This window comes from Hyla sarda, chromosome 1 (genome assembly GCF_029499605.1).
Source record: "Hyla sarda isolate aHylSar1 chromosome 1, aHylSar1.hap1, whole genome shotgun sequence".
NCBI lineage: Eukaryota > Metazoa > Chordata > Amphibia > Anura > Hylidae > Hyla > Hyla sarda.
Genome location: NC_079189.1, coordinates 167,533,817 through 167,555,344, shown reverse-complemented (window position 1 = coordinate 167,555,344; position 21,528 = coordinate 167,533,817). Strand labels below are relative to the sequence as shown.

At 44.0% G+C, this 21,528-nt stretch overlaps 1 protein-coding gene and 1 non-coding gene across 5 annotated transcripts in view; both read left to right on the top strand.

Moving 5' to 3' along the window:
* Positions 1 to 21,528, top strand: part of LARP1B (La ribonucleoprotein 1B) — a 44,787-nt gene that overhangs the window by 21,382 nt on the left and 1,877 nt on the right. For 3 of the 4 annotated variants that reach the window (XM_056563560.1, XM_056563566.1, XM_056563554.1), the window contains 9 exons: positions 819 to 993; positions 3,075 to 3,247; positions 4,011 to 4,367; positions 10,930 to 11,056; positions 12,611 to 12,747; positions 12,860 to 12,966; positions 13,930 to 14,090; positions 14,611 to 14,755; positions 21,014 to 21,123. In XM_056563560.1, the coding sequence (XP_056419535.1) occupies positions 819 to 993; positions 3,075 to 3,247; positions 4,011 to 4,367; positions 10,930 to 11,056; positions 12,611 to 12,747; positions 12,860 to 12,966; positions 13,930 to 14,090; positions 14,611 to 14,755; positions 21,014 to 21,123 (1,492 nt within the window). The remainder of the gene's footprint in view (positions 1 to 818; positions 994 to 3,074; positions 3,248 to 4,010; positions 4,368 to 10,929; positions 11,057 to 12,610; positions 12,748 to 12,859; positions 12,967 to 13,929; positions 14,091 to 14,610; positions 14,756 to 21,013; positions 21,124 to 21,528) is intronic. The other variant, XM_056563571.1, reaches the window with a different exon arrangement.
* LOC130342958 (U2 spliceosomal RNA) lies at positions 17,170 to 17,359 on the top strand. Its single transcript, XR_008882413.1, has one exon. It is a non-coding gene; the product is annotated as a U2 spliceosomal RNA (small nuclear RNA).

The window sequence follows — 21,528 nt, the reverse complement described above, 5'->3', positions numbered from 1 at the left end:
AGAAGACAGGGATCGGAGAACGGGACACAGATATCGGCGCAACGGGAGAACGTAGGAAGGGGAGTTAGTTTTGCTTCATTTTGCAGCCCAGGCACAGGGGATAGTGCCATAGTACTCCTTTAATACTAGTATAATAAAGATTCTACTGTATAACTAGCCTGATGTTGCCTAATTTAGAAATTAAACTTTTTGCATAGCAAGAGCAGTATATAAACTACTGGTGTAGTTGGGCATAGTGCGATGTTGAAGTCTTGCAATCTCCTTCTGGCTTGAATAATGTCTGACATGCCTTGCTAGAGCTGTCTAGTAAGGATGTATCCTGGCCTGTGGTACATCAACCAAGCCAGGAAGGACATTGCAATTATTCTATTGTTTGAGGACTAGACTAAATGACCACAGGTGGTACTGCAGAAAGGTATTTGCATTGCTGCAGTTGAGGGGGGTTGCAGCTTCTGTTTCTCTTTTTCTCTAAGAACGGACTGTTACTAACAGCTTCAGTTCTTAGAGCTGTCTCCTGATTGTTATTGAAGAATCCCTTTGACCACCATAGTCCTTGACTTGGTGATTGGCTAAGTGGCTTGTCACTGTTTAGCACTAGGATGCCGTCTCAGTAGGTGGTGGCTCAGAAGGCACATTAGCATGTAAACAGAAATCAACCAATTCATTGTCATAGCTTTATAGTCTAATAAATGCACTCAAAGATGCCAGATTATTTATCAACTAGACCAAGTGGGTCCCTTATCGGCATCTAAGGTATCTGTTACATCATGTTGTACAGTAAAGGATATTGTAACTTGGCTAGCATCCATTTATTTTAGGCTTTGAAGAACAGCACAGAAGTAGAGATGGTAGACCAGAAAATAAGGAAAAGAGTGGATCCAGAAAAATGGCCAATCCCTGCTGCTCCATCTCAAGAAATTAAGCATACTGACTTTTCTAGATTAATCAACTGTCCTGAATTTATACCTGGAAAGCTGCAGGTGTATCATACAGGTATACTTTTAAGTTGTAATCTTCATATAGAGAAAGTGCTCACCTTTCACATTGTGTAGAAATTTGTTTCCCTTGTTCAATCGAGGGTTGCATGGGCAACACTTGGCTTCAGCGTGCAAAGTACAGAAAAAAGCTATCCAGAATGTTCATTAAAATAGCCAACACTGCAGATCCAATAGTTTTTATAATCAGCACCTATGACCAAGGACCTCCTAAGGTTGGAAACGTGTCAGGTGGGGTCTTGAGAAATCCCTTATGGATCTGCAGTGCTGATAACTTTTCACATGGGTTTCACTAAACAATGCAGACTGAAGTCCAAAAAGTATGGTCATTTGTTTTTGTGTTTAGCATATCCTCATAGCTATAACTTTTACAATACACTGTTTACCGTTTTGATTAACATTTGGATTTTTTCCCATATCAGTCAAGACATGATATTTAGATAGATAGATGGATAGATAGATATACACAGGGTGGGCCATTTATATGGATACACCTTAATAAAATGGGAATGGTTGGTGATATTAACTTCTTGTTTGTGGCACATTAGTATATGGAGTAAACGTTTCAAGATGGGTGGTGACCATGGCGGCCATTTTGAAGTCGGCCATTTTGAATCCAACTTTTGTTTTTTCAATAGGAAGAGGGTCATGTGACACATTAACCTTATTGAGAATTTCACAAGAAAAGCAATGATGTGCTTGGTTTTAACGTAACTTTATTCTTTCATGAGTTATTTACAAGTTTCTGACCACTTATAAAATGTGTTCAATGTGCTGCCCATTGTGTTGGATTGTCAATGCAACCCTCTTCTCCCACTCTTCACACACTGATAGCAACACTGCAGGAGAAATGCTAGCACAGGCTTCCAGTATCCGTAGTTTCAGGTGCTGCACATCTCGTATCTTCACAGCATAGACAATTGCCTTCAGATGACCCCAAAGATAAAAGTCTAAGGGGGTCAGATCGGGAGACCTTGGGGGCCATTCAACTGGCCCACGATGACCAATCCACTTTCCAGGAAACTGTTCATCTAGCAATGCTCGGACCTGACACCCATAATGTGGTGGTGCACCATTTTGCTGGAAAAACTCAGGGAACGTGCCAGCTTCAGTGCATAAAGAGGGAAATACATCATCCTGTAGCAATTTCGCATATCCAGTGGCCTTGAGGTTTCCATTGATGAAGAATGGCCCCCTATCTTTGTACCCCATATACCACACCATACCATCATTTTTGTGTTCCAACAGTCTTGGAGGGATCTATCCAATGTGGGTTAGTGTCAGACCAATAGCGGTGGTTTTGTTTGTTAACTTCACCATTCACATAAAAGTTTGCCTCATCACTGAACAAAATCTTCTGTGTAAACTGAGGGTCCTGTTCCAATTTTTGTTTTGCCCATTCTGTAGCACCTGAATCTACAGATACTGGAAGCCTGTGTTGGCATTTCTCCTGTGGTGTTGCTATCAGCGTGTGAAGAGTGGGAGAAGTGGGTTGCATTGACAATCCAACACAATGGGCAGCACATTATACACATTATGTAAGTTGTCAGAAACTTGTAAATAACTCGTGAAAGAATAAAGTTACGTTAAAACCAAGCACATCATTGTTTTTCTTGTGAAATTCCCAATAAGTTTGATGTGTCACATGACCCTCTTCCTACTGAAAAAACAAAAGTTGGATTCAAAATGGCCGACTTCAAAATGGCTGCCATGGTCACCACCCATCTTGATAAGTTTCCCCCCTCACATATACTAATGTGCCACAAACAGGAAGTTAATATCACCAACCATTCCCATTTTATTAAGGTGTATCCATATAAATGGCCCACCCTATGTGTATATGTATGTGTGTGTGTGTGTGTGTGTGTGTGTGTGTGTGTGTGTGTGTGTGTGTGTATATATATGTATATATTGTTTCTATTAAAATTACCTTTATAAATTCTGCAACTGTGCAGCTTCTGCCTGTTCTCAAACACCTCTGTTTTTGCAAACTGGAAAATCCTACATGCCTGCTACAAAGAGTTCTTGTATGCATATGTTATTGCGGGCTTACTTATTTATTTTTTTTATTCCTATTAGGATCTACCCCTAGTTCTCCAAGGAAGGAAAGTCCTTTATTTCACAATGCAAGGAATGAGCCAAGCAATTTACAAACTATGTCAAAAGGCTTGTCTGCAAGTTTACCAGAGTTAGATTCTGAGCCATGGATCGAGGTGAAGAAAAGACATAGACAGCCTCAAGTAAAACCAAAGGTACATTACAAAAGTATTGACAGGGCATAATGTTCAAACCGTGTTTAGGTGACTTTATCAAAGTTCCACCCATACTGAAAATCTTCACCATTAAGCTATTTACATAAAACCATAGTGAGCTTGTCCCCATTCATGTTCTTTACATTGAGTGGCATGGCGAGAATGGAGTTCTCTGCAGCAACAGTAACAGGAACTGCACTGTTGACATTTCTGTTGTATTAGTAGACAGGCAGAATTCTGAAACATATATAAAATATATGTTTAATGGAAAGGGTTAATAATGGTCTATACCAATGGTTTACATTTTTTTTTTTTTTTTTTTTTGGATTCAGCAATTTAACTATTTTTGAAAGTAAAATAATTTGAATGCAATTTTTTAAAACTGTTTTATTTAAATATTTTTAATAGCCAGGTGTTGAAAGTTAACATGGAAAACTAAAAACGTTTAGTCAAGATAAAAGTCAAATATTTTACAATATTGACTTGAGTATTTTAAGTCGGTGTGGTAATAAAAGAAAAAAAGGCCGCTCAGCCAATCTCTGACTGAGGAGGAATACTGGGGCAGAACAACAGGTTTGAATAAAAAAGAAAAAATGGCCATTTGAAAAGAACAACCAAACACAATGTCAGCAGACCCTAAATGTATCCTGTGATGGACTTTCAGACTTGTTACAGCATTTTAGAATTGCTTCCTGTTTCTGCCAGTGACATCTTATGGTTATTGTGCCTTTTTTTTTTTTTTTTTGTTTTTTGTTACACATAGGTGGAAAGTCCTCAAGTGACACCTAAACCCCAAGCAACTGAAGAAGTTGAGCAAGAAGAACTTGACTTCATGTTTGATGAGGAGATGGAGCCTCTACAAGGCCGCAAAAATAATTTCACTGATTGGTCTGACAATGACTCGGATTATGAAATTGATGATCAAGACATTAATAAAATCCTCATTGTAACACAGACCCCTCCTCATCTGAGAAAACACCCGGGAGGAGATCGTACTGGCAATCATGTGTCTCGAGCCAAAATTACTGCCGAACTAGCTAAGGCTATAAATGATGGTCTTTATTACTATGAGCAGGACCTGTGGACAGTAAATGATGAACAGGATAATCTAGTAACAAAGGTATTGTCCAATTTACCCACTTATGTACCTTCCATATGACTCTAACCCAGGGGTCCTCAAACTTTTTAAACGGGGGGGCCAGTTCACGGTCCCTCAGACCGTTGGAGGGCCGGACTATAGATATCAAAACATGAACAAATTCCTATGCACACTTATATATCTTATTAGTGGACTACCACTTTAAGTACGCAGCACAGTTCCCCCACATTAGGTTGGCAGTATAGATCCCCCCCACATTAGGTTGTAGTTCCCACACATTAGGGTTGGCAGTACAGTTCCCCCACATTAGGGTTGGCAGTACAGTTCCCCCACATTAGGGTTGGCAGTACAGTTCCCCCACATTAGGGTTGGCAGTACAGTTCCCCCACATTAGGGTTGGCAGTACAGTTCCCCCACATTAGGGTTGGCAGTATAGATCCCCCACAGTAGGTGCAGTATGTTCCCCCACAGACATACAGCCTCCAGCCATACAGTGTATGGCTGGAGGCTGGATGCCTGTGTTCTGCCCCACTTCAGTGCTCCGACCACCGCTCCTCCGGTCCGGACGTAGCAGTAAGTCCCAGACCCGAAGGAGCGGTGGTCGGAGCACCGAAGCTGACGTGCCGCTGGTAACACTTACCTAGCTGGCCAGCGCAAGTCCTCATGGCTGCCACGCTCCTCCGCTGATATGGGCGCACGCACGGCGTCAGTGACGTCACTGCGTGCGCCACCTTCCCACCGGCCCCTGTGTTTTTAAAGTAAACGCGGGGTCTCCGAGAGCGCATCCCTGTGTCCCGAAAACATCTTTCGGGACACAGGGATATCCCAGGCAGCGGCGGGCCGGATAAATGTCCTCGGTGGGCCGTAGTTTGAGGACCCCTGCTCTAACCCCTTTGGGACCGAGCCCATTTTCACCTGAAGGACCAGAGAAGTTTTTGCAATTCTGACCACTGTCACTTTAAGCATTCATAACTCTGGGATGCTTGTACTTATGATTGATTCAATGATTTTTTTTTCGTGACATACCGGTATTCTACTTTGTTAGTGGTAAATTTTCATCGATACTTGCATCATTTCTTGGTGAAAAATGTAAAATGTCATGAAAAATTAGAAAATTTAGCATTTTTATAACTTTGAAACTCTCTGCTTGTAAGGAAAATAAAAATACCAAATGATATATTGATTCACATATACAATATGTCTACTTTATGTTAACATCATAAAGTTGACATGTTTTTACTTTTGGAAGACATCAGAGGGCTTCAAAGTTTAGCAGCAATTTTCTAATTTTTCAAGTAAATTTCAAAATCTGAATTTTTCAGGGACCAGTTCAGTTTTGAAGTGAATTTGAGGGTCTTTATGTTAGAAATTCCCCATAACAGACCCCATTATGAAAACTGCACCCCTCAACGTATTCAAAATGACATTCAGAAAGTTTGTTAACCCTTTAGGTGTTTCAAAGGAATAGCAGCAAAGTGGAGGCGAAAATTAAAAATCTTCATTTTTTACACTAACATGTTCTTGTAGACCCATATTTTATTTTTATTTTTACAAGGGGTAAAAGGAGAAAAAGCCCCCAAAATTTGTAAGCCAATTTCTCTCGAGTAAGGAAATACTTCATATGTGGATGTAAAGTGCTCTGTGGGTGCACTAGAGGGCTTAGAAGGGAAGGAGCGACAATGGGATTTTGGAGAGCGAATTATGCTGAAATAGTTTTTACGGGGCATGTCGCATTTACGAAGCCCCTATGGTGCCAGATCAGTGAAAAACACCCCACATGGCACACTATTTGGGGAAGCTAAACCCCTCAAGGAACGTAACAAGTGGTACAGTGAGCCTTAACACACCACAGGTGTTTGACAAATTTTCAATAAATTTGGACGTGAAAATGAAAAATGTTATTTTCACAAAAATGCTGATGTTACCCCAAATTTTTCATTTTCACAAGGGGTAATAGGTAAATATGTCCCCCAAAATTCGAAACCCCATTTCTCTCGAGTAAGGAAATGCCTCATATGTGGATGTAAAGTGCTCTGTGGGTGCACTAGAGGGCTCAGAATGGAAGGAGCAACAATGGGATTTTGGAGAGTATTTGGTTGGAATAGAAGTCTGGAGCTATGTGCGTTTACAAAGCCCCCCGTGGTGCCCGAACAGTGGACCCCCCACATGTGACCCCATTTCGGAATCTACACCCCTCACGGAACATAAAAAGGGGTGCAGTGAGCATTTACATTCCACTGGCAATTGACAGATCTTTGGAACAGAGGGCTGTGCAAATGAAAAAGGAAATTTTTCATTTTCACGGACCACTGTTCCAAAAATCTGTCAGACACCTATGTGGTGTAAATGCTCACTATACCCCTTTGTTACGTATTGTGAAGGGTGTAGTTTCCGAAATTGGGTCACGTGTGGGTATTTATTTATTTGCATTTATGTCAGAACTGCAGCCACCCCTGTGCAAATCACCAGTTTAGGCCTCAAATGTACATAGTGTGCTCTCACTCCTGAGCCATGTTGTGCGTCCGCAGGGCATTTTACGCCCACATATGGGGTATTTCCGTACTTGGGAGACATTGTATTACCAATTATGGGGGGCTTTTTTTCCTTTTACCTCTTATGAAAATAAAAGGTATGGGGCAACACCAGCATGTTAGTGCAAAAAAAAAATTTTTTTTTTACTCTAACATGCTGGTGTAGACCCTAACTTTACCTTTTCATAAGGGGTAAAGGGAAAAAAAAGCCACCAAAAATTTGTAGCGCAATTTCTCCCGAGTACAGAAATACCCCATATGTGGCACTAAACTGTTGCCTTGAAATACAACAGGGCTTTGAAGTGAGAGAGCGCCATGCGCATTTGGGGCCTTAATTAGGGATTTTCATAGGGGTGTACCCGGATGCAAGCCACTGTCCTCCTGCACCAAAAATACTGTGTCAGTTTTCCCCAACCAGGGTACCTCCAGCTGTTGAAAAACTCCCAACATGCCTGGACAGTCAATGGCTATCCGGCAATACTGGGAGTTATTTTGCAACAGCTGGAGGCTCAGTTTTGGAAAAACTGACGTACAAGATGTTTTTTTTTATTGGGGGGGGGGGGGGGGGGGCGCATGACAGTGTAAGGATGTAGCGTTTTACTCTTTATCTAGGGTTAGTGTAGTGTAGTGTAGTGTAGTGTTTTTAGGGTACATTCACACGGGCGGGGGTTTACAGCGAATTTCCCGCAAATTTGCCGCAAAATTTGCAGCATCTTAAACTTGAAGTTGGAAACTTGTTGTAAACCTCCGACCATGTGAATGTACCCTGTACATTCACATTGGGGGGCAAAACTACAACTCCCAGCATGCGCTGACAGACCGTGCATGCTGGGAGTTCTAGGTATACAACAGCTAGAGGCACACTCGTTGAGATAGGGAAACACTGAGTTAGGTAACAGACTACCGCAGTGTTTCTGTACTGCTGTCTGTTTCCTAACTCAGTGTTTCCCAACCCATGTGCCTCCAGCTGTTGCAAAACTACAACTCCCAGCATGCACGGTCTATCGGTGCATGCTGGGAGTTCTAGTTTTTCAACAGCAGGAGGCACACAGGTTGGGAAACACTGAGTTAGGAAACAGACAGTTTCCCAACCAGTGTGCCTCCAGTTGTTGCAAAACTACAGCTCCCAGCATGCCCAGACAGCCGAAGGGCATGTTGGGAGTTGTAGTTATGCAACAACTGGAGGAGAACAGTTTGGAGACCACTGTATAGTGGTCTCCAAACAGTGCCCTTCCAGATGTTGCAAAACTACAACTGCCAGCATGCTGAGACTGTCCAGGCATGCTGGGAGTTGTAGTTCGGCAACATCTGAAGGGCCAGATGTTACAAAACTACAACTCCCAGCATTCCTGGACTGTCTGGGCATGCTGGGAGTTGTAGTTTTGAAACATCTGGAAGGACAGTTTTGAGACCACTGCACAATGGTCTCCAAACTGTGTGGCCATCCAGATGTTGCTAAACTAAAACTCCCAGCATGCCCAGACAGCCTTAGTTTTGAAACTCCTAGAAACGGCAGTGAAGATCACTTTACAGCGATCTTCACTGCTGCCGCTTAGGCTGCCTCCATTTGCCTGCCGGTCCCCCCCTGCTCTACTCGCCGGTCCTCGGTCCCTGCGTTCCCAAGGTATCTGCCACCATCTTTCCCTGCTCTGTCCCGGCTTCCAGGGGCGGGCAGAGTGGGGATCTCAACTGTAAAGCCACCCACCCCTGCGATTCCCTGGTCAGTCCTGATTGGCCAATCGCAGGGGATAGGAGGAGGTGGCACCCCTTGCCACCTCACTCCTATCCATCAGGATGATTGGGGTTGTCTCTGACAGCTCCGATCATCCCTATTTTCCAGGCTATCGGGTCACCAGAGACCCGATCAGCCGGGAATTGCCGCAAAATGCCGATCTGAATCAGGACCCCCCCCCCCCAGGCATTGTCACTGGATGCCTGCTGAATGATTTCAGCAGGCATCCCGCTCCGGTACCAGCCTGGTGCGCGGTGGGGATTGAAATTCCCACTGGTGTACAGGTAGGCCCATGGTCCTTAATTACCAGGGAGCAAGAGGCGTACCTGTACTCCCTTTGTCCCCAACAGGTTAATGAAGAAATAATAAAGTTCATATGGTTTACATATACAGAAGTGCTGAGGAATCCATGCTCCATAGTGAGCGAAGCTCTTTTCCTCCAATATAGTAGGTTAAAGTGAATCTGACAGCAGTATCAAACGCACCTACCTGAATATACAGGGTAAAAATGTGGGAGATGCTGACTTAAATGCAGTTTACCTTTATAAAAATCTCAATTAACTCCACCCCCTTCATGGATGTGCTTATAAAGAGTGGATGAATATTGATGAAGGGGCATAGTTATTGTCAAGAGCAGAATCCTTGCTACTACAACATAAAGCACGCCTCTGTGTTTCAGGATAACTTGCATATTTTTTTCTAACAATTACAACAGAATGGCTACATGGATTTTCAGAAGGTCAAAATTTCAATCACAGCTCACCGAGAAAAAATCAAGCGCTATACTTGGTGTACCTGTCAAAAATGAATCACTGTAACACTAAAACTTAACATTTAATAAATACTTTCTAAAAACAGATCCAATGGTCCAATACCATCAATTAGAAGCCAAAAAATGGTGCCACACAGAAGTGCTACACCAAAACTGCCCATACCCGTTCCCCTTAGAACCCTCCCCTCCTTATCCTTCCCTCACACCTACCCTTTATCTAGGTGATGATATATGTTGCACATTTGTTTTTTATATAATTTATTGTCTAGCGGAATGGTATCGGTGTATATTTTTTGTGATTTGTAAGTCTGCAAATTTGATACTTACCTGGGTTCTTGTGCAGTACCTCTGTGTGACACTATTTTGGTGTCTTATTGAAACTTACCTTGGTTTTTGGTGTAGCACTTCTGTGTGGCACCATTTTTGGCATCTAATTGATGGTATTGGACCATTGGATCTGTTTATAGAAAGTATTTATTAAATGTTAAGTTTTAGTGTTACAGTGATTAATTTTTGACAGGTACACTAAGTATAGAGCTTGATTTTTTCTCGGTGAGCTGTAATTGAAATTTTGACCTTCTGAAAATCCATGTAGCCATTCTGTTGTAATTGTTAGAAAAAAACATGCAAGTTATCCTGAAACACAGAGATGGGCTTTATGTTGTACTTTTAACCTATGTATTTAGGTTTAGTGTGGGTGATGCTGCTATTAGATTCCCTTTAAAGAGGACCTGTGGCCTACCTCCAAAAGATTGGATTTGAATGTAATGAAATAGCCTAGGATGCCCTAAGAACACCCCTTTTATTGATACACCCTTCTGTTTCCAACATATGTGGGTTTATAATTGTCTGACAATTCATGCAATCAGTCAGATTGGAATTAATATTAGGTTATGGGTGGGATTATACAGTTATTATCTTTAGGCATTCATGCCCCTCAATGTACAATATTTACACCTCCTGACTGTATAACCCTGTGATCAGCTGATAGCCACTACAATTATTTAAATTAAGTTCACAGCCATCTTGACTGATTCAGGCAAACTATAAACCCTGATATCTTGGGAATGGGAGGGAGTGTCAAAAAACTGTAAAAAGGTGTGCGATCAGGACAACCCTTAGCCATTTATTGACAGTAAAATCTAATTTTTCTGGGGTTGGCCACAGGTCCCCTATAAGCACAGCCACTCACAAAGCACTTTCCTATCCATTTGGTTTATTTGTCTTCATGGTCACTGAATATATTCATTTGCTGTTTAGTCTTATCCCTTTGCTCCTGGAGCAAGGACTCCCTTCTGCATTGTTAGAAAAGAAGGGGTATATATAGTGTAAATGAAATACATTACATTGAGAGAAGTGCCTGTAGCTCTAACACTGTAGAGCTTTACTTTTTTACATTATACATATGGAGAAGCAAACATTTGCATTGCTGACAGCTGCTCAGTTTCTACTAGAAGAATATGTGACTTAATAAAATTTGATCTCTTCATGTAGTGATTTCTACAACTTCCAGCACCACATTAATCTTTCTTCTTTAACGTAATTTAGCAGGAAATCGAACATTTCAGGAAACTAAATTTCATCAGTAAAGAAGAATTTGATAGTCTGGCACCAGAAACGCTGACCGATCCAGAGGGTGGGCAGTCCCCACCAAATATACCAATTTTTCCTGAAGGTATAATAATTAGTTCTGTCTGCTTTGTTTTTTAATACATACCTTCTCTGTTCTTCCCTGAACATTGGCCCTCCTGGCCACACAGCTGGGCTGGGAACTTGAATGGAGTTGTGCTCTAGTTCCCCTGCAAGGAAAGATTTCGAAGAGACTGCAGCACTGAGACTTTCATTCTCCGGATCAGTGAATTCTCTGCTGATCATAAAGTTGGCATATCCTAGAAATGTATAAATGAATAATAAGAATTTCTACATTAAAGGAGTACTCTGGTGCAGAGTACTCCTGCTCTGTCCTGCCCGGGCTGCAAAAAAATGAAAATAAACAATCCCTCACCTTCCTGGGTTTCTGCGGAGTGCCACTACAGCTGATCCGTCCTCCGGTCCATCTTCTTCATACTTCTGTGTGAACGAAGCATCACATGGCGCTCAGCCTATTATGGGCCGAGGCAGAATATCGCGGCGGCCGGCGATAGGCTGAGCGCCATGTGACGCTTTGTTCACATGGAAGTATGAAGAAGATGGACCGGAGGACCGATCAGCTGTCCGCGGGGACCCAGTGATGGTTTATTTTCATTTTTTTTTGCAGCCCGGGCAGGACTGATTAGGAGTAGTCTTCACCAGAGTACTCCTTTAAGATATCCCAGAGATGTACCATAACTATATAAGATCAAGGTACCCTTTTAATTGTAACTTTTTCTATTATGTGATCACATACAGGAATTGTGGGCATTAAAGGATTGTCTTGGCATCATCTTTAGCCTAATCTGACATTGAGCAGGAACAAAACAGAAAAGCAACTGGATGTTAGGTGATCAGCTGTTGGGGAAACAATCTGATGCCCAGCGAGTGTAATGCTTGGAGACCTGTATTACCTAATGGGACCCCTGCATGATACTTGCCTAGGCAACCCGACTGGCCAGCACGATACACTGAGTACGGGGTTTAATTATGAACTATCTAGAATTTCCACTGGTGCAGGCACTGATACAGTTTAGTCAAGAGCAGTGGAAAGTGGCTTAGGAGGGTTTTCAGCTGAAAGCTCTGGACTCCTTACTGTTTAAGGAACTCCCAGCAGACACTTGGGATGATGAGTGACTAAAGTGCTTTTTTTTGTCTGGCTTATATTTTAGCAGTTTATTCAGTTTGGGGTCAAAGTAGAATCAGCATCACTTTAGAGTTCACAAAGTCACCAATTTCTGTTGCTATGACCATATTCTCTGTATACCTCTCCTTTTGGCTAAATTCACATGAATCTGAACAGCTACAAAATGTACCTGCAGCTGTTTTGAATTTGTCATTCATTTGACCACTTTCTGCGTAAACAGGTGAGATCCACAGTGAATCTGGAACAGTCTTCATGTAATTAATGCAATTTTTCTGCATATTTGTGACAGATCTTCATGAAAAAATTCAGACACTTGTGGAATCACCCTAATGGGGTGTAATCAGTCCAAATGCCTAGGGCAGCAGGAGCTGTAAATATGGCCCCGGCTGTCCTATAAAATCAGAAGGATGCACATGTATTGTCAGATGAAATAACTGCACTGTACTTTCACAGCTACAGCGATTCCAGAATCTCCAGTGTCCCACCCTGCTAGAACACCCAAGACTCCACGTACGCCACGCCTGCAAGATCCTACTAAAACCCCAAGGTTTTACCCTGTTGTAAAAGAAGCCAAATCTATTGATATCCAGGTAAAACTGCTTTTTTACAAAGTTGTGTTTTAAACCTTGTGACTTGAGCTGCTTGCATAGCTTATTTAAACCAAGGTTTGTCCTAAACGTAATCTGTTGTTTATCATTGAAGACTCCAAGAAAAAAGAAAACCCGACACAGTTCAAATCCACCTCTGGAATATCATGTTGGTTGGGTAATGGATTCAAGGGAACACAGACCTAGGACCTCTTCCGTAAGGTAAAGTGTGACTTGCTTGAAATGTATTTAAGTGGGATTTTTATGTCCTGATTTTTGTTGAGGAAGCTGATGTACCATTATCCAGCTTAAAGGGAATCTGTCAGGCTGCAGGCTGCTCGCACAAACGTAGTGACGTGGACTCTTATTAAGGTCCTGTTTCCTTTTTGTCTCATGCTTTTACTTTATGTAAAAATGAAGTTTATTACCTTCAAACTACAGAGCAAGCACATGTTCCGTAGTCTGTGATATTCCCAAAAGGCGCCAAATGTTTGTTTACACAAACAAAGGAAATCAACAGAAAACAATGACCTAGAATGTAACCTTTATTATTCAGACACTAATGGTGCCAAAAGTTCAAGTATATGGGAAGATCGGGAGAGAGAACTCACTTCTGCCATGAGTTATTGAAAATGTATGGTTACTTTAAAAGTCAACCTTGGCCAAACATAGATCATAAACGACAAGCAAATGAAGTGGTAGAGGGTAAACAGCTAATGGATACCATGCCTCCCTGTCACAAGTAGGACCCCCGATCTGATGAGATGATTTTGCACAGGGATCTAGCCTTGATACCTTAGTGATGATACACTTCCTGTATACTACTGTCATATGGGAAGAAATATGCAGAAAAACATTACACTTTTCCATCTCTTCCCCGGTATTGTTATAGTTTTCACACAGAAATAAGGTGTAAAAATGAAAAGCTACAAGCAAAGAGTGAATGTTGTTTTATGGAAGTGTGAGTGCTGTAAGACCTGATACATGATATCTCATATGCTTTTTAAAGGAGCTGTCACACAATCGATTATGCTGATTGAAGCACTTCCACAAATTGATATGTTGTATAACTGTTCCTGTCCGGAGATCCTCACTATACTAAACTTAGTAGGACAACCTTTTTAAAATGCAAGGCTTTAAACAAGGCTGAGAATATACATAATGACCTTTTAATTCTTTTTATAGCAGTTCCAATGCTTCTCCATCAGATGGGACCCAGCTTGTAGGAAGCTATGGGTGTACCCCTCATTCTCTACCTAAGTTTCAGCACCCGTCTCATGAACTCCTAAAGGAAAATGGATTCACACAACAAGTGTACCATAAGTATCGGCGGAGGTGCTTAAATGGTAAGTATTGAATAGTGTTTTTTTTCAAGTAATTTAATTTAGGAGATGATCAGTTTTTATAATGTTAGCACTTTATCCCCCTCTAGTGGGCAAGAAAAGGATTTGTGCTTCCTAAAATGTATTTTCTAATCCTTTTGATCTTTGTACAGATTATCAGTTTTCTCCAATTTTGTACATATGGCAGAGTTATGTGTACCAACTGTACAGAGGAGTGAGGGGATGTGTAGACATAGCAATTTTTTTTTGTTCTGATAGTAAGTTGATATTTGTTCAAAGCTCTAAATACAAAGATTTTGTACAGCCATTTGAATAGGCATCACTTTTTTCACTTCATTACTCAAATTACAAATTTTAAAACAGGGTGTACTAAAAATATAAAAATAAATCATACATGCCTGATCATACAGTTACCCTGTCACATCTTTAACAAGATATTAAAAGGAAGTCTTTTGATATTTACAGATTACTTGTGTACAGTACATTATTATATCCAACTTTTTTTTTTTTCTTTATCCATCAGAAAGAAAAAGATTGGGAATTGGGCAGTCCCCAGAGATGAACACACTATTCCGATTCTGGTCCTTTTTTCTCAGAGATCACTTCAACAGAAAAATGTACGAGGAATTTAAACAGCTTGCTGTGGAAGAAGCAAGAGAGAACTACAGGTAAGCAGTGAATTGTTTCCTACATACCTCCCATAGAGAATAAACCGCACCCTTTACACTGTCAGCTCTTTGTACCAAGATGATATGCATGTGAATAGCAAGTACAGTAATAATGATGTGTATGTACAGAGATTATATAATAGTATAGGACAGTGCAAGATAAACACACTGGGGGAGATTTATGAACACTTATGCAGTGGCAAAGTTGACCAGTTGCCCAGAACAACCAAGCGGCTTACTTCTTTAATTTTTTTTTTTTTTTTTTTTTAAAAGGCCTCTGAAAAATTAAAGAAGCTGTCAACCTGGCCTTATAATGACATATTTTTCTCTCCACTAAAATCCCGCAAAATCATCGCCTTTGAATGGACAACTAATGGACCCCATTCAAAGTCAATGGGACTTGCCGGGATCTGTTGGTGTACGGTGTGACACACCCCACCAAGCTCCATTATCTGTGTCTGTACAGAGCAGAGCTCCATACTCTGTGAACATAGCCTGACATGATACTTATTCCTGGGTACTTGTAACCTGCACTGAAAAAAAATATGCACGTTAAAAATAATGGGGTGCATGTGTTTTTTTTCCGTGCAAGCAGTAAGTAGGGCAATCACTAGTCCTTAATATTAAAGGCATGTAACCCTTTCCAGATACCGTGCATGTAGTCCATGCATGCAACCCCCCCCCCCCCCCCCCCCCATAAGCTTAAAGGAGTTGTCCAGTCCTGAAAACTAATCCCCTATCCTAGGGGATAAGGTTCAGATTTCGGGGGGTCCAACTGCTGGGTCCCCCGCGATCTCCTGTACAGGACCCTGGCAGCCCGCGGGAAGGGGGCGTGTTGACATGCCCCCTTAATACAGCGCTATGGCAGAGCTGGAGATTGCCAAAGGCAATGCTCCGGCTTTGCGATAAAGTTGTATAGAGGGGGATTGTCATCCGCCGCTTCATGCAGTGGTCAACACGCCCCCTTCCCACGGGCTGCCGGGGCCCCAGCGGTTGGACCCCCGCGATCTGAAACGTATCCCCTATCCTTAGGATAGGGGATAAGTTTTTCAGGACTGGACTACTCCTTTAACACTATAGCAATGTATCACTACATTTAGTTGATGTATACAGAATGACAGTCATGACTGTTAATACTTTTCAGTTGTCGTAGTGATCTAGAGTCATGAGATGCTAGAATATTTTCTCGGTCGCTTTTCATTGGGGGACACCGTTACTGATGGGTAGTTGCTCATGCCACTAGTAGGTGCTGACACTAAGGAAAAAAATATTTTAAAAAAGTCTTCTCCTCCCTGGCAGGATATACCCGCCCACTGGAAGTGAGGTAATCAGTTTTAGCTTAGTGTCAGTAGGAGGCAGACACAGGTCTGGAGCTCTCCAGACCTGGTCTTTTTCTTTTATCGTTAGGGATGTCTAGTTAGTTTTTTCCATTCCTTTTATTTTCCGTTTTCAGGTGGGGGTTCAGGAGCATGGCGCTACCTGTTCCCCCTTACACAATGAAGGGGCACATGGCATAGAGTATATGCTGTTAACCCCTTCTCGCCAACGGCCAGCACCAGGGGTAGTACCTTGGGTCAGTGTCCCCCCCAGTCTCTGCTCGTCTTGCTGATGCACCCTGACATGATGCAGGTGACACCTAGCTGGTTGAAGACATCTGCAGGTGAGTATTGGCGATTGCCCCTTTCTCCTCCAACCCCTCTCCCCCCTCTTCTTCCCTTTCCAGGGATCCTTTCTTTATTCTGCTGTGGGCTGTGCTTCCTCTCTGCAGGGTCCTGCAGGGGTTAACACGGGGGGACAATAGAGCTTTAGGGGGTTAAGGCATGCCCGCCGGCATGATCTTACTGTAGGGAGCCGGGGTCCCACTTGCTGCGGCGTAGCGCTGGCTGGCGTTTTTTACTTTATTTCCAGCTGTCACTCAGCTCGGGCGGCCAGAGCGTGGGGGTACTATAAACCGCAGCTTTGGCCTGTACGTTCGGGCGTGAGCTCCGCCCACTTCCCCCTCTGGCCGCGTGCTTTTACAGGACTCCTTCACTTCTCTCCTGCCAGCCTATTGTGTTCCAGTGCGCTTACCAGGGGTCACTGACCTCCCTATCAGAGTGGTGCGTATGCTCTGGCTGGGTCATGCCACGGACAGTTTGGCTCTGCCACCCACAACCCCCCATCCCCACCCCCAGCGCGTGATGAAAGTACAAAGCTTCTCACGGGCGCTCTGCACCCTCCAGTGGCTGAATACTGCATTGTTGTCAGCATTTTTTTCTCTCGAGAGTGTTAGGATCCCCTCAAGTGGTCTAATGTAGTTATTACAGCTGCATAGTTTTTTCTTCGGCCCTTCCTGTTGCTCCTGTCTGTTTTGCAATTTGGATTTTTTCCCCCCAGGTTCCCTACCTTTCTAGTATGCCTTTTAGGGCATACATGTCGATTTTTGGTCTGTTGAATAAGACCAAGTGTAGTATCTGTTCCTATCAGTTTACCATCCGATACGTCCGCTATTCGAGAACATATTAATTGGATTTTTTCGCAACGGGAGCCGTTTTTGAAGCTCTCATCCGTCGCCCTAGGTGTCTGACTGATTTCTGTTTCTGCTGGTTCCAGGCATCCCACATATTGGAATGCTTAGCCTTTGCGGCACAAACCCTGTACACTCTGTTCTTTTCAGCTTAATATCTGCTCGGCTCTTTTTCTGGGACTGTATATGGGGGCCGCTTTATTTCAATCACCCTGTACGGCTGATATGGCAGTTTACATTGAGTCAGTTGAGATATGCCACTTGCATACCTACTCTTGGCAGAGTTCTCACTCTGTCATGGAGTGTATGTGAGTCGCCGTGGCAGGTTGTGGCGAAGGGTTTCACTATCCCTTGAAAGATAGTGTTAGAGGAGAAAAGTCACTGACTGTAACCTCAGTGAGTGCCTTACTATGCCATGCCGGTCGTGTCCGCTGGTTTTCTTAACGTGTGTATATTCCCTCCTCTTCAGGCTGCTGCATCCGTGGCTAGTGCCCCAGATCCCCTCGTTCCAGTGCGAGGTCTCCGGGGAAGTGTCCCTGCGTGGATGTGGACTGTACCTGCTGTCATTATGCCAGACAGTAGTCTCTCCTGTCGCTCATCTCACAACTGCCGCATCCGCGGCTGGATAACGGTACCCCACTTATAGTGCGAGGTGTCCACTGGAGCGACCAGTTGTCTACTATGGACCCATACTAGTAAGACGGAAAGTGGTCTGCATGGTTTCCTCCACTGCCTCTCTTTTATCCAAGGGCTGATGTATCTGCGGCTGGAATTTCGGTACCTCACTGTTAGTGCATGGTGTCCGGTAGGGTGACCTGGTGTGCCCTATGGACCCTATGCAGGGAGAAACAATCCACAGCTCCTAAGCCTCCTCCGGTCTCCCAGGGTGACAGGGATTCTATCCATGGCTTCTAGGCCTCCCCGCCCTTCCACATGTGTCAAAGGGGCACAGTTATTTTCTATGTGGCTGTGTCCCCTTATCACCAGCACCTGGAGGTGTACTCATTCAGCCAGACAGTTGTCTGCACGGTTTCCGCCGCCACCTGTCTCCCATCTCTGGGCTGCCGCGTGCATGGCTGGGGCTTCCCGTACCTCACTGTTGGTGTGATTAATCTGAACGAGGGTCCCTGCAGGTACAAGGGACTGATATCAGTCAGCCGGTCTTTCATCTGCATGGTCTCCTACACCATTGGGTCACCCATCAGATCGGCTGCACTCCTGTGCCCCACTTCCTGCGTATGAGTGTTCCTTTGCGTTCCTATACCAGTCAGCCAGACAATTGTCTGCATGGTTTGCTGCTACGTCGGGTCCACTACCATACACTTCCCACACCGTGGCGGAAGTTCAGGTAAGCCACTACCAAGGTGTAGTTCCGAGTGAGTCACCCCATGTTGCTCCATGGGCCCTATACAATGCACCACATGCTGGTTCGTGTAGTTCCCTACTTTACCAGGTTTTTCTCCACATGCCTACCACTCACGGCTGAAAGCTGGTATCCCACTTTTAGGGTGTGGTTCTAAATGCGGCACCTGGTGTGGCCGCGGTCCCTAAGCCAGATAGCCAGGCTGTGTCTGCATGGCTTTCTCATCCACCAGCTCACCTCCAGGACGGATCTGGTCCAGGGTTTTTCCCGGTGTTCCTCTCAATGCTGTTGGTCATGTGTGGGCCTTTTCCTTGCATTCATAGTCATGTCTTTGTATCTTTGCCCAGCCCGTGTCCAGGATTCCAATCCCTCTGGGGACACAAATGAACTTCTCCATGCCTCGACATGTTGCAGGGTTCCTGGGGGCTGCGTCCACGCAGTACTTTGTCCATTGCCGTAGGGTGACATTTCCCTGATCTTACAGTGCCTGGTGACACCCCCCTTTCCACAGGCATTACGGGGATCAGGGAGCTTGGCACTGTCAGTACCTGGGTTTCATCTGTACCACCTCTTGTTTTCCCCTCCACTAGGGGGACTATTTTGCTAAGCGCTTCTACTGCCCAGATGGAGCCATCTCTCTCTTCCCACTCTATAGGTGGGGTATCTGGCTGGGCCCTTCTTTTTTGCTGTGAGCATTCAGAAGAGATTTTCGCAGTCTGTGTGTGTGCTTACTGCCCACTTTTGCAGCCTGGCTCTCTCCCATTTTTCTTGGTTATTTACTGCTGCTCATGCAGCCATGGCACTCTCCTCTGTTGGAGAAGCTTATGCAATCATGCCCACGTTGGCGACAGCCGGTCTAGCCACAGTCTGTTGTTGGGTCCTGCCATTGCTCTCCTCCTCCCCCGGTGCGATCTCCCTGGATGGGTGTGTTCCTCCCTCTCTTTGACAGTGTCAGTTGCACTATACTGACACTACAGTCTTCTGGGGTAATCTTCATGTCCCCAGAACCTTTTGGAGCCCTAGCCGCGTTCCCTTTTTGTTTCCCCCTCCGTTCCCATCCTGACGAGTTGTTGCTTCGGAGTGCTCTGGTCCACTTGGACCGCTGGGGTCTAAGACCGGTTGGTCTCCTTGTCTTGGACACCTTCCTAGGATGCTGTGGCGTGCTTTCTTTTCTGTATTGGCCCGACTAGTTCTTTGGGCTTTAGTGGTGGTTGAGGTCTCGGGCATGTGTTGCGATTCTGCCCAGTCTTTGCCGCAATCCCATTTGGAGGGAGTTTCGGTCATCTGGATTACACCAGTCAAACTAATTTCGCCTCCCGGGTGCTTGCGGTGGGCCCCTGAGACAGTGCTTTTGGGTCTGCAGCTGTTCTGGTCATCGATCTTATGCACCTGGCCTCTCTTGAGACGGTTTCTGTCTTTCTTTTTTCTGGTCTCCACCTTCTATGCTCTCCTTCTGCTCAGGCGTACGCTGCCCTCCTTGGCGTTTTTCCGCCAGGTTCTCTTGATTCGGTCGACTCTGGATGGGGTTCTCTTGTTGTTGTTCCCTCTTCCAATTTTTTGTTTCCCAGCCGGGCCAGCCCTCTGTCTGTCTGGTTCTGTGTTCCTTGGGGTTGCTTTCCTTCCTCCTTCCGGGTTGGTTTCAGTCCATCTGGCTTCCTAGTCGACTTTTTCTTGTCCCTCTCTTCGGACCGGAGGTTTAGAGTTTATTTACAGGACGGTCTCTTTCTTTGGCATCCTTATTCGTCTCTATGGACGGTGGGATCTTTAGGGAGCTCAATTTCTGGGCCTCTGTTGTCTCTGGCCCAGTGTCTCGTCCGCTAGCCTTACGGACGGATGGGTTTGGTCTCCGGACTGCTTCCCTTTCTCTAGTGGTTGTTATTCCCACCTTAAGGGACTGCTTTGGTACATCCCATCAGTAACGGTGTCCCCCCAATGAAGAGCGAATGAGAAAAGGAGATTTATTTATTTTTTTGTACTCGCCGTAAAATCTTTGTTGTAGTTTTCATTGGGGGACACCGCACGCACCCATTTCTTCATTTTTGTCCGGATGCTCTTTTCCGGTTCTTGTTTGTTTTTTTTTAATCCGGGGATTTCTTTCTAGGGTCCTTCGGACATATCTCCTTGTTGGTTTCTCCTACTGCTTTGTGACAAAACTGATTACCTCCCTTCCAGTGTACGGGTATATCCTACCTGGGAGGAGGCAAATTTTTTTTTCCCTTACTGTCAGTACCTCCTAGTGGCAAGAGCATATACCCATCAGTAACTGTGTCCCCCAATAAAGGCTACGAGAGAGAGATTTTAGGGCGAGTACAAAAAAAATCTTTTTTTGTCAGCTTTTACAAAAATAGAGCATATTTTTCAGCACTGAATAATAATTTTCTCCACGCAGATATGGGCTGGAGTGCCTGTTTAGATTTTATAGCTACGGACTGGAAAAGAAATTCAGACCAGATCTATTCAAGGATTTTCAAGAAGAGACTCTAAGAGATTATGAAACTGGTAACAACTACACATTTTATATCTGTCTACACCGAAAATCTGGTGCATCTTTCTGACTGTCTAGTTTGTTCGCACCTTCTATAAGCTGGCTTTGTTTTTTGTTTTTATCACATTTATGAAGCATTTGTGGCACATTAAAGCCCCTTTTCATTGAAGCCACCCACCTTTTTTGAGAAAAGTGGTCTAAAAAGTAAAATACTATAATAATGTGGTGCAAGTCTTTTTTGGAGCAAAAAGGAAACCGATTATGGTGCAGGCAGTTGTTTAGAGGTACTCCGCTGCCGTCATGCCCCCATCCCATAGACTTTTGTTGAGGGGGCGGGCGTGACGTCACGAGGGGCGGCCCTGAACACGGAAGCCCGCGCACAGCGTTTGGAACCATAAACTTCCGGACGCTGGGGAGCG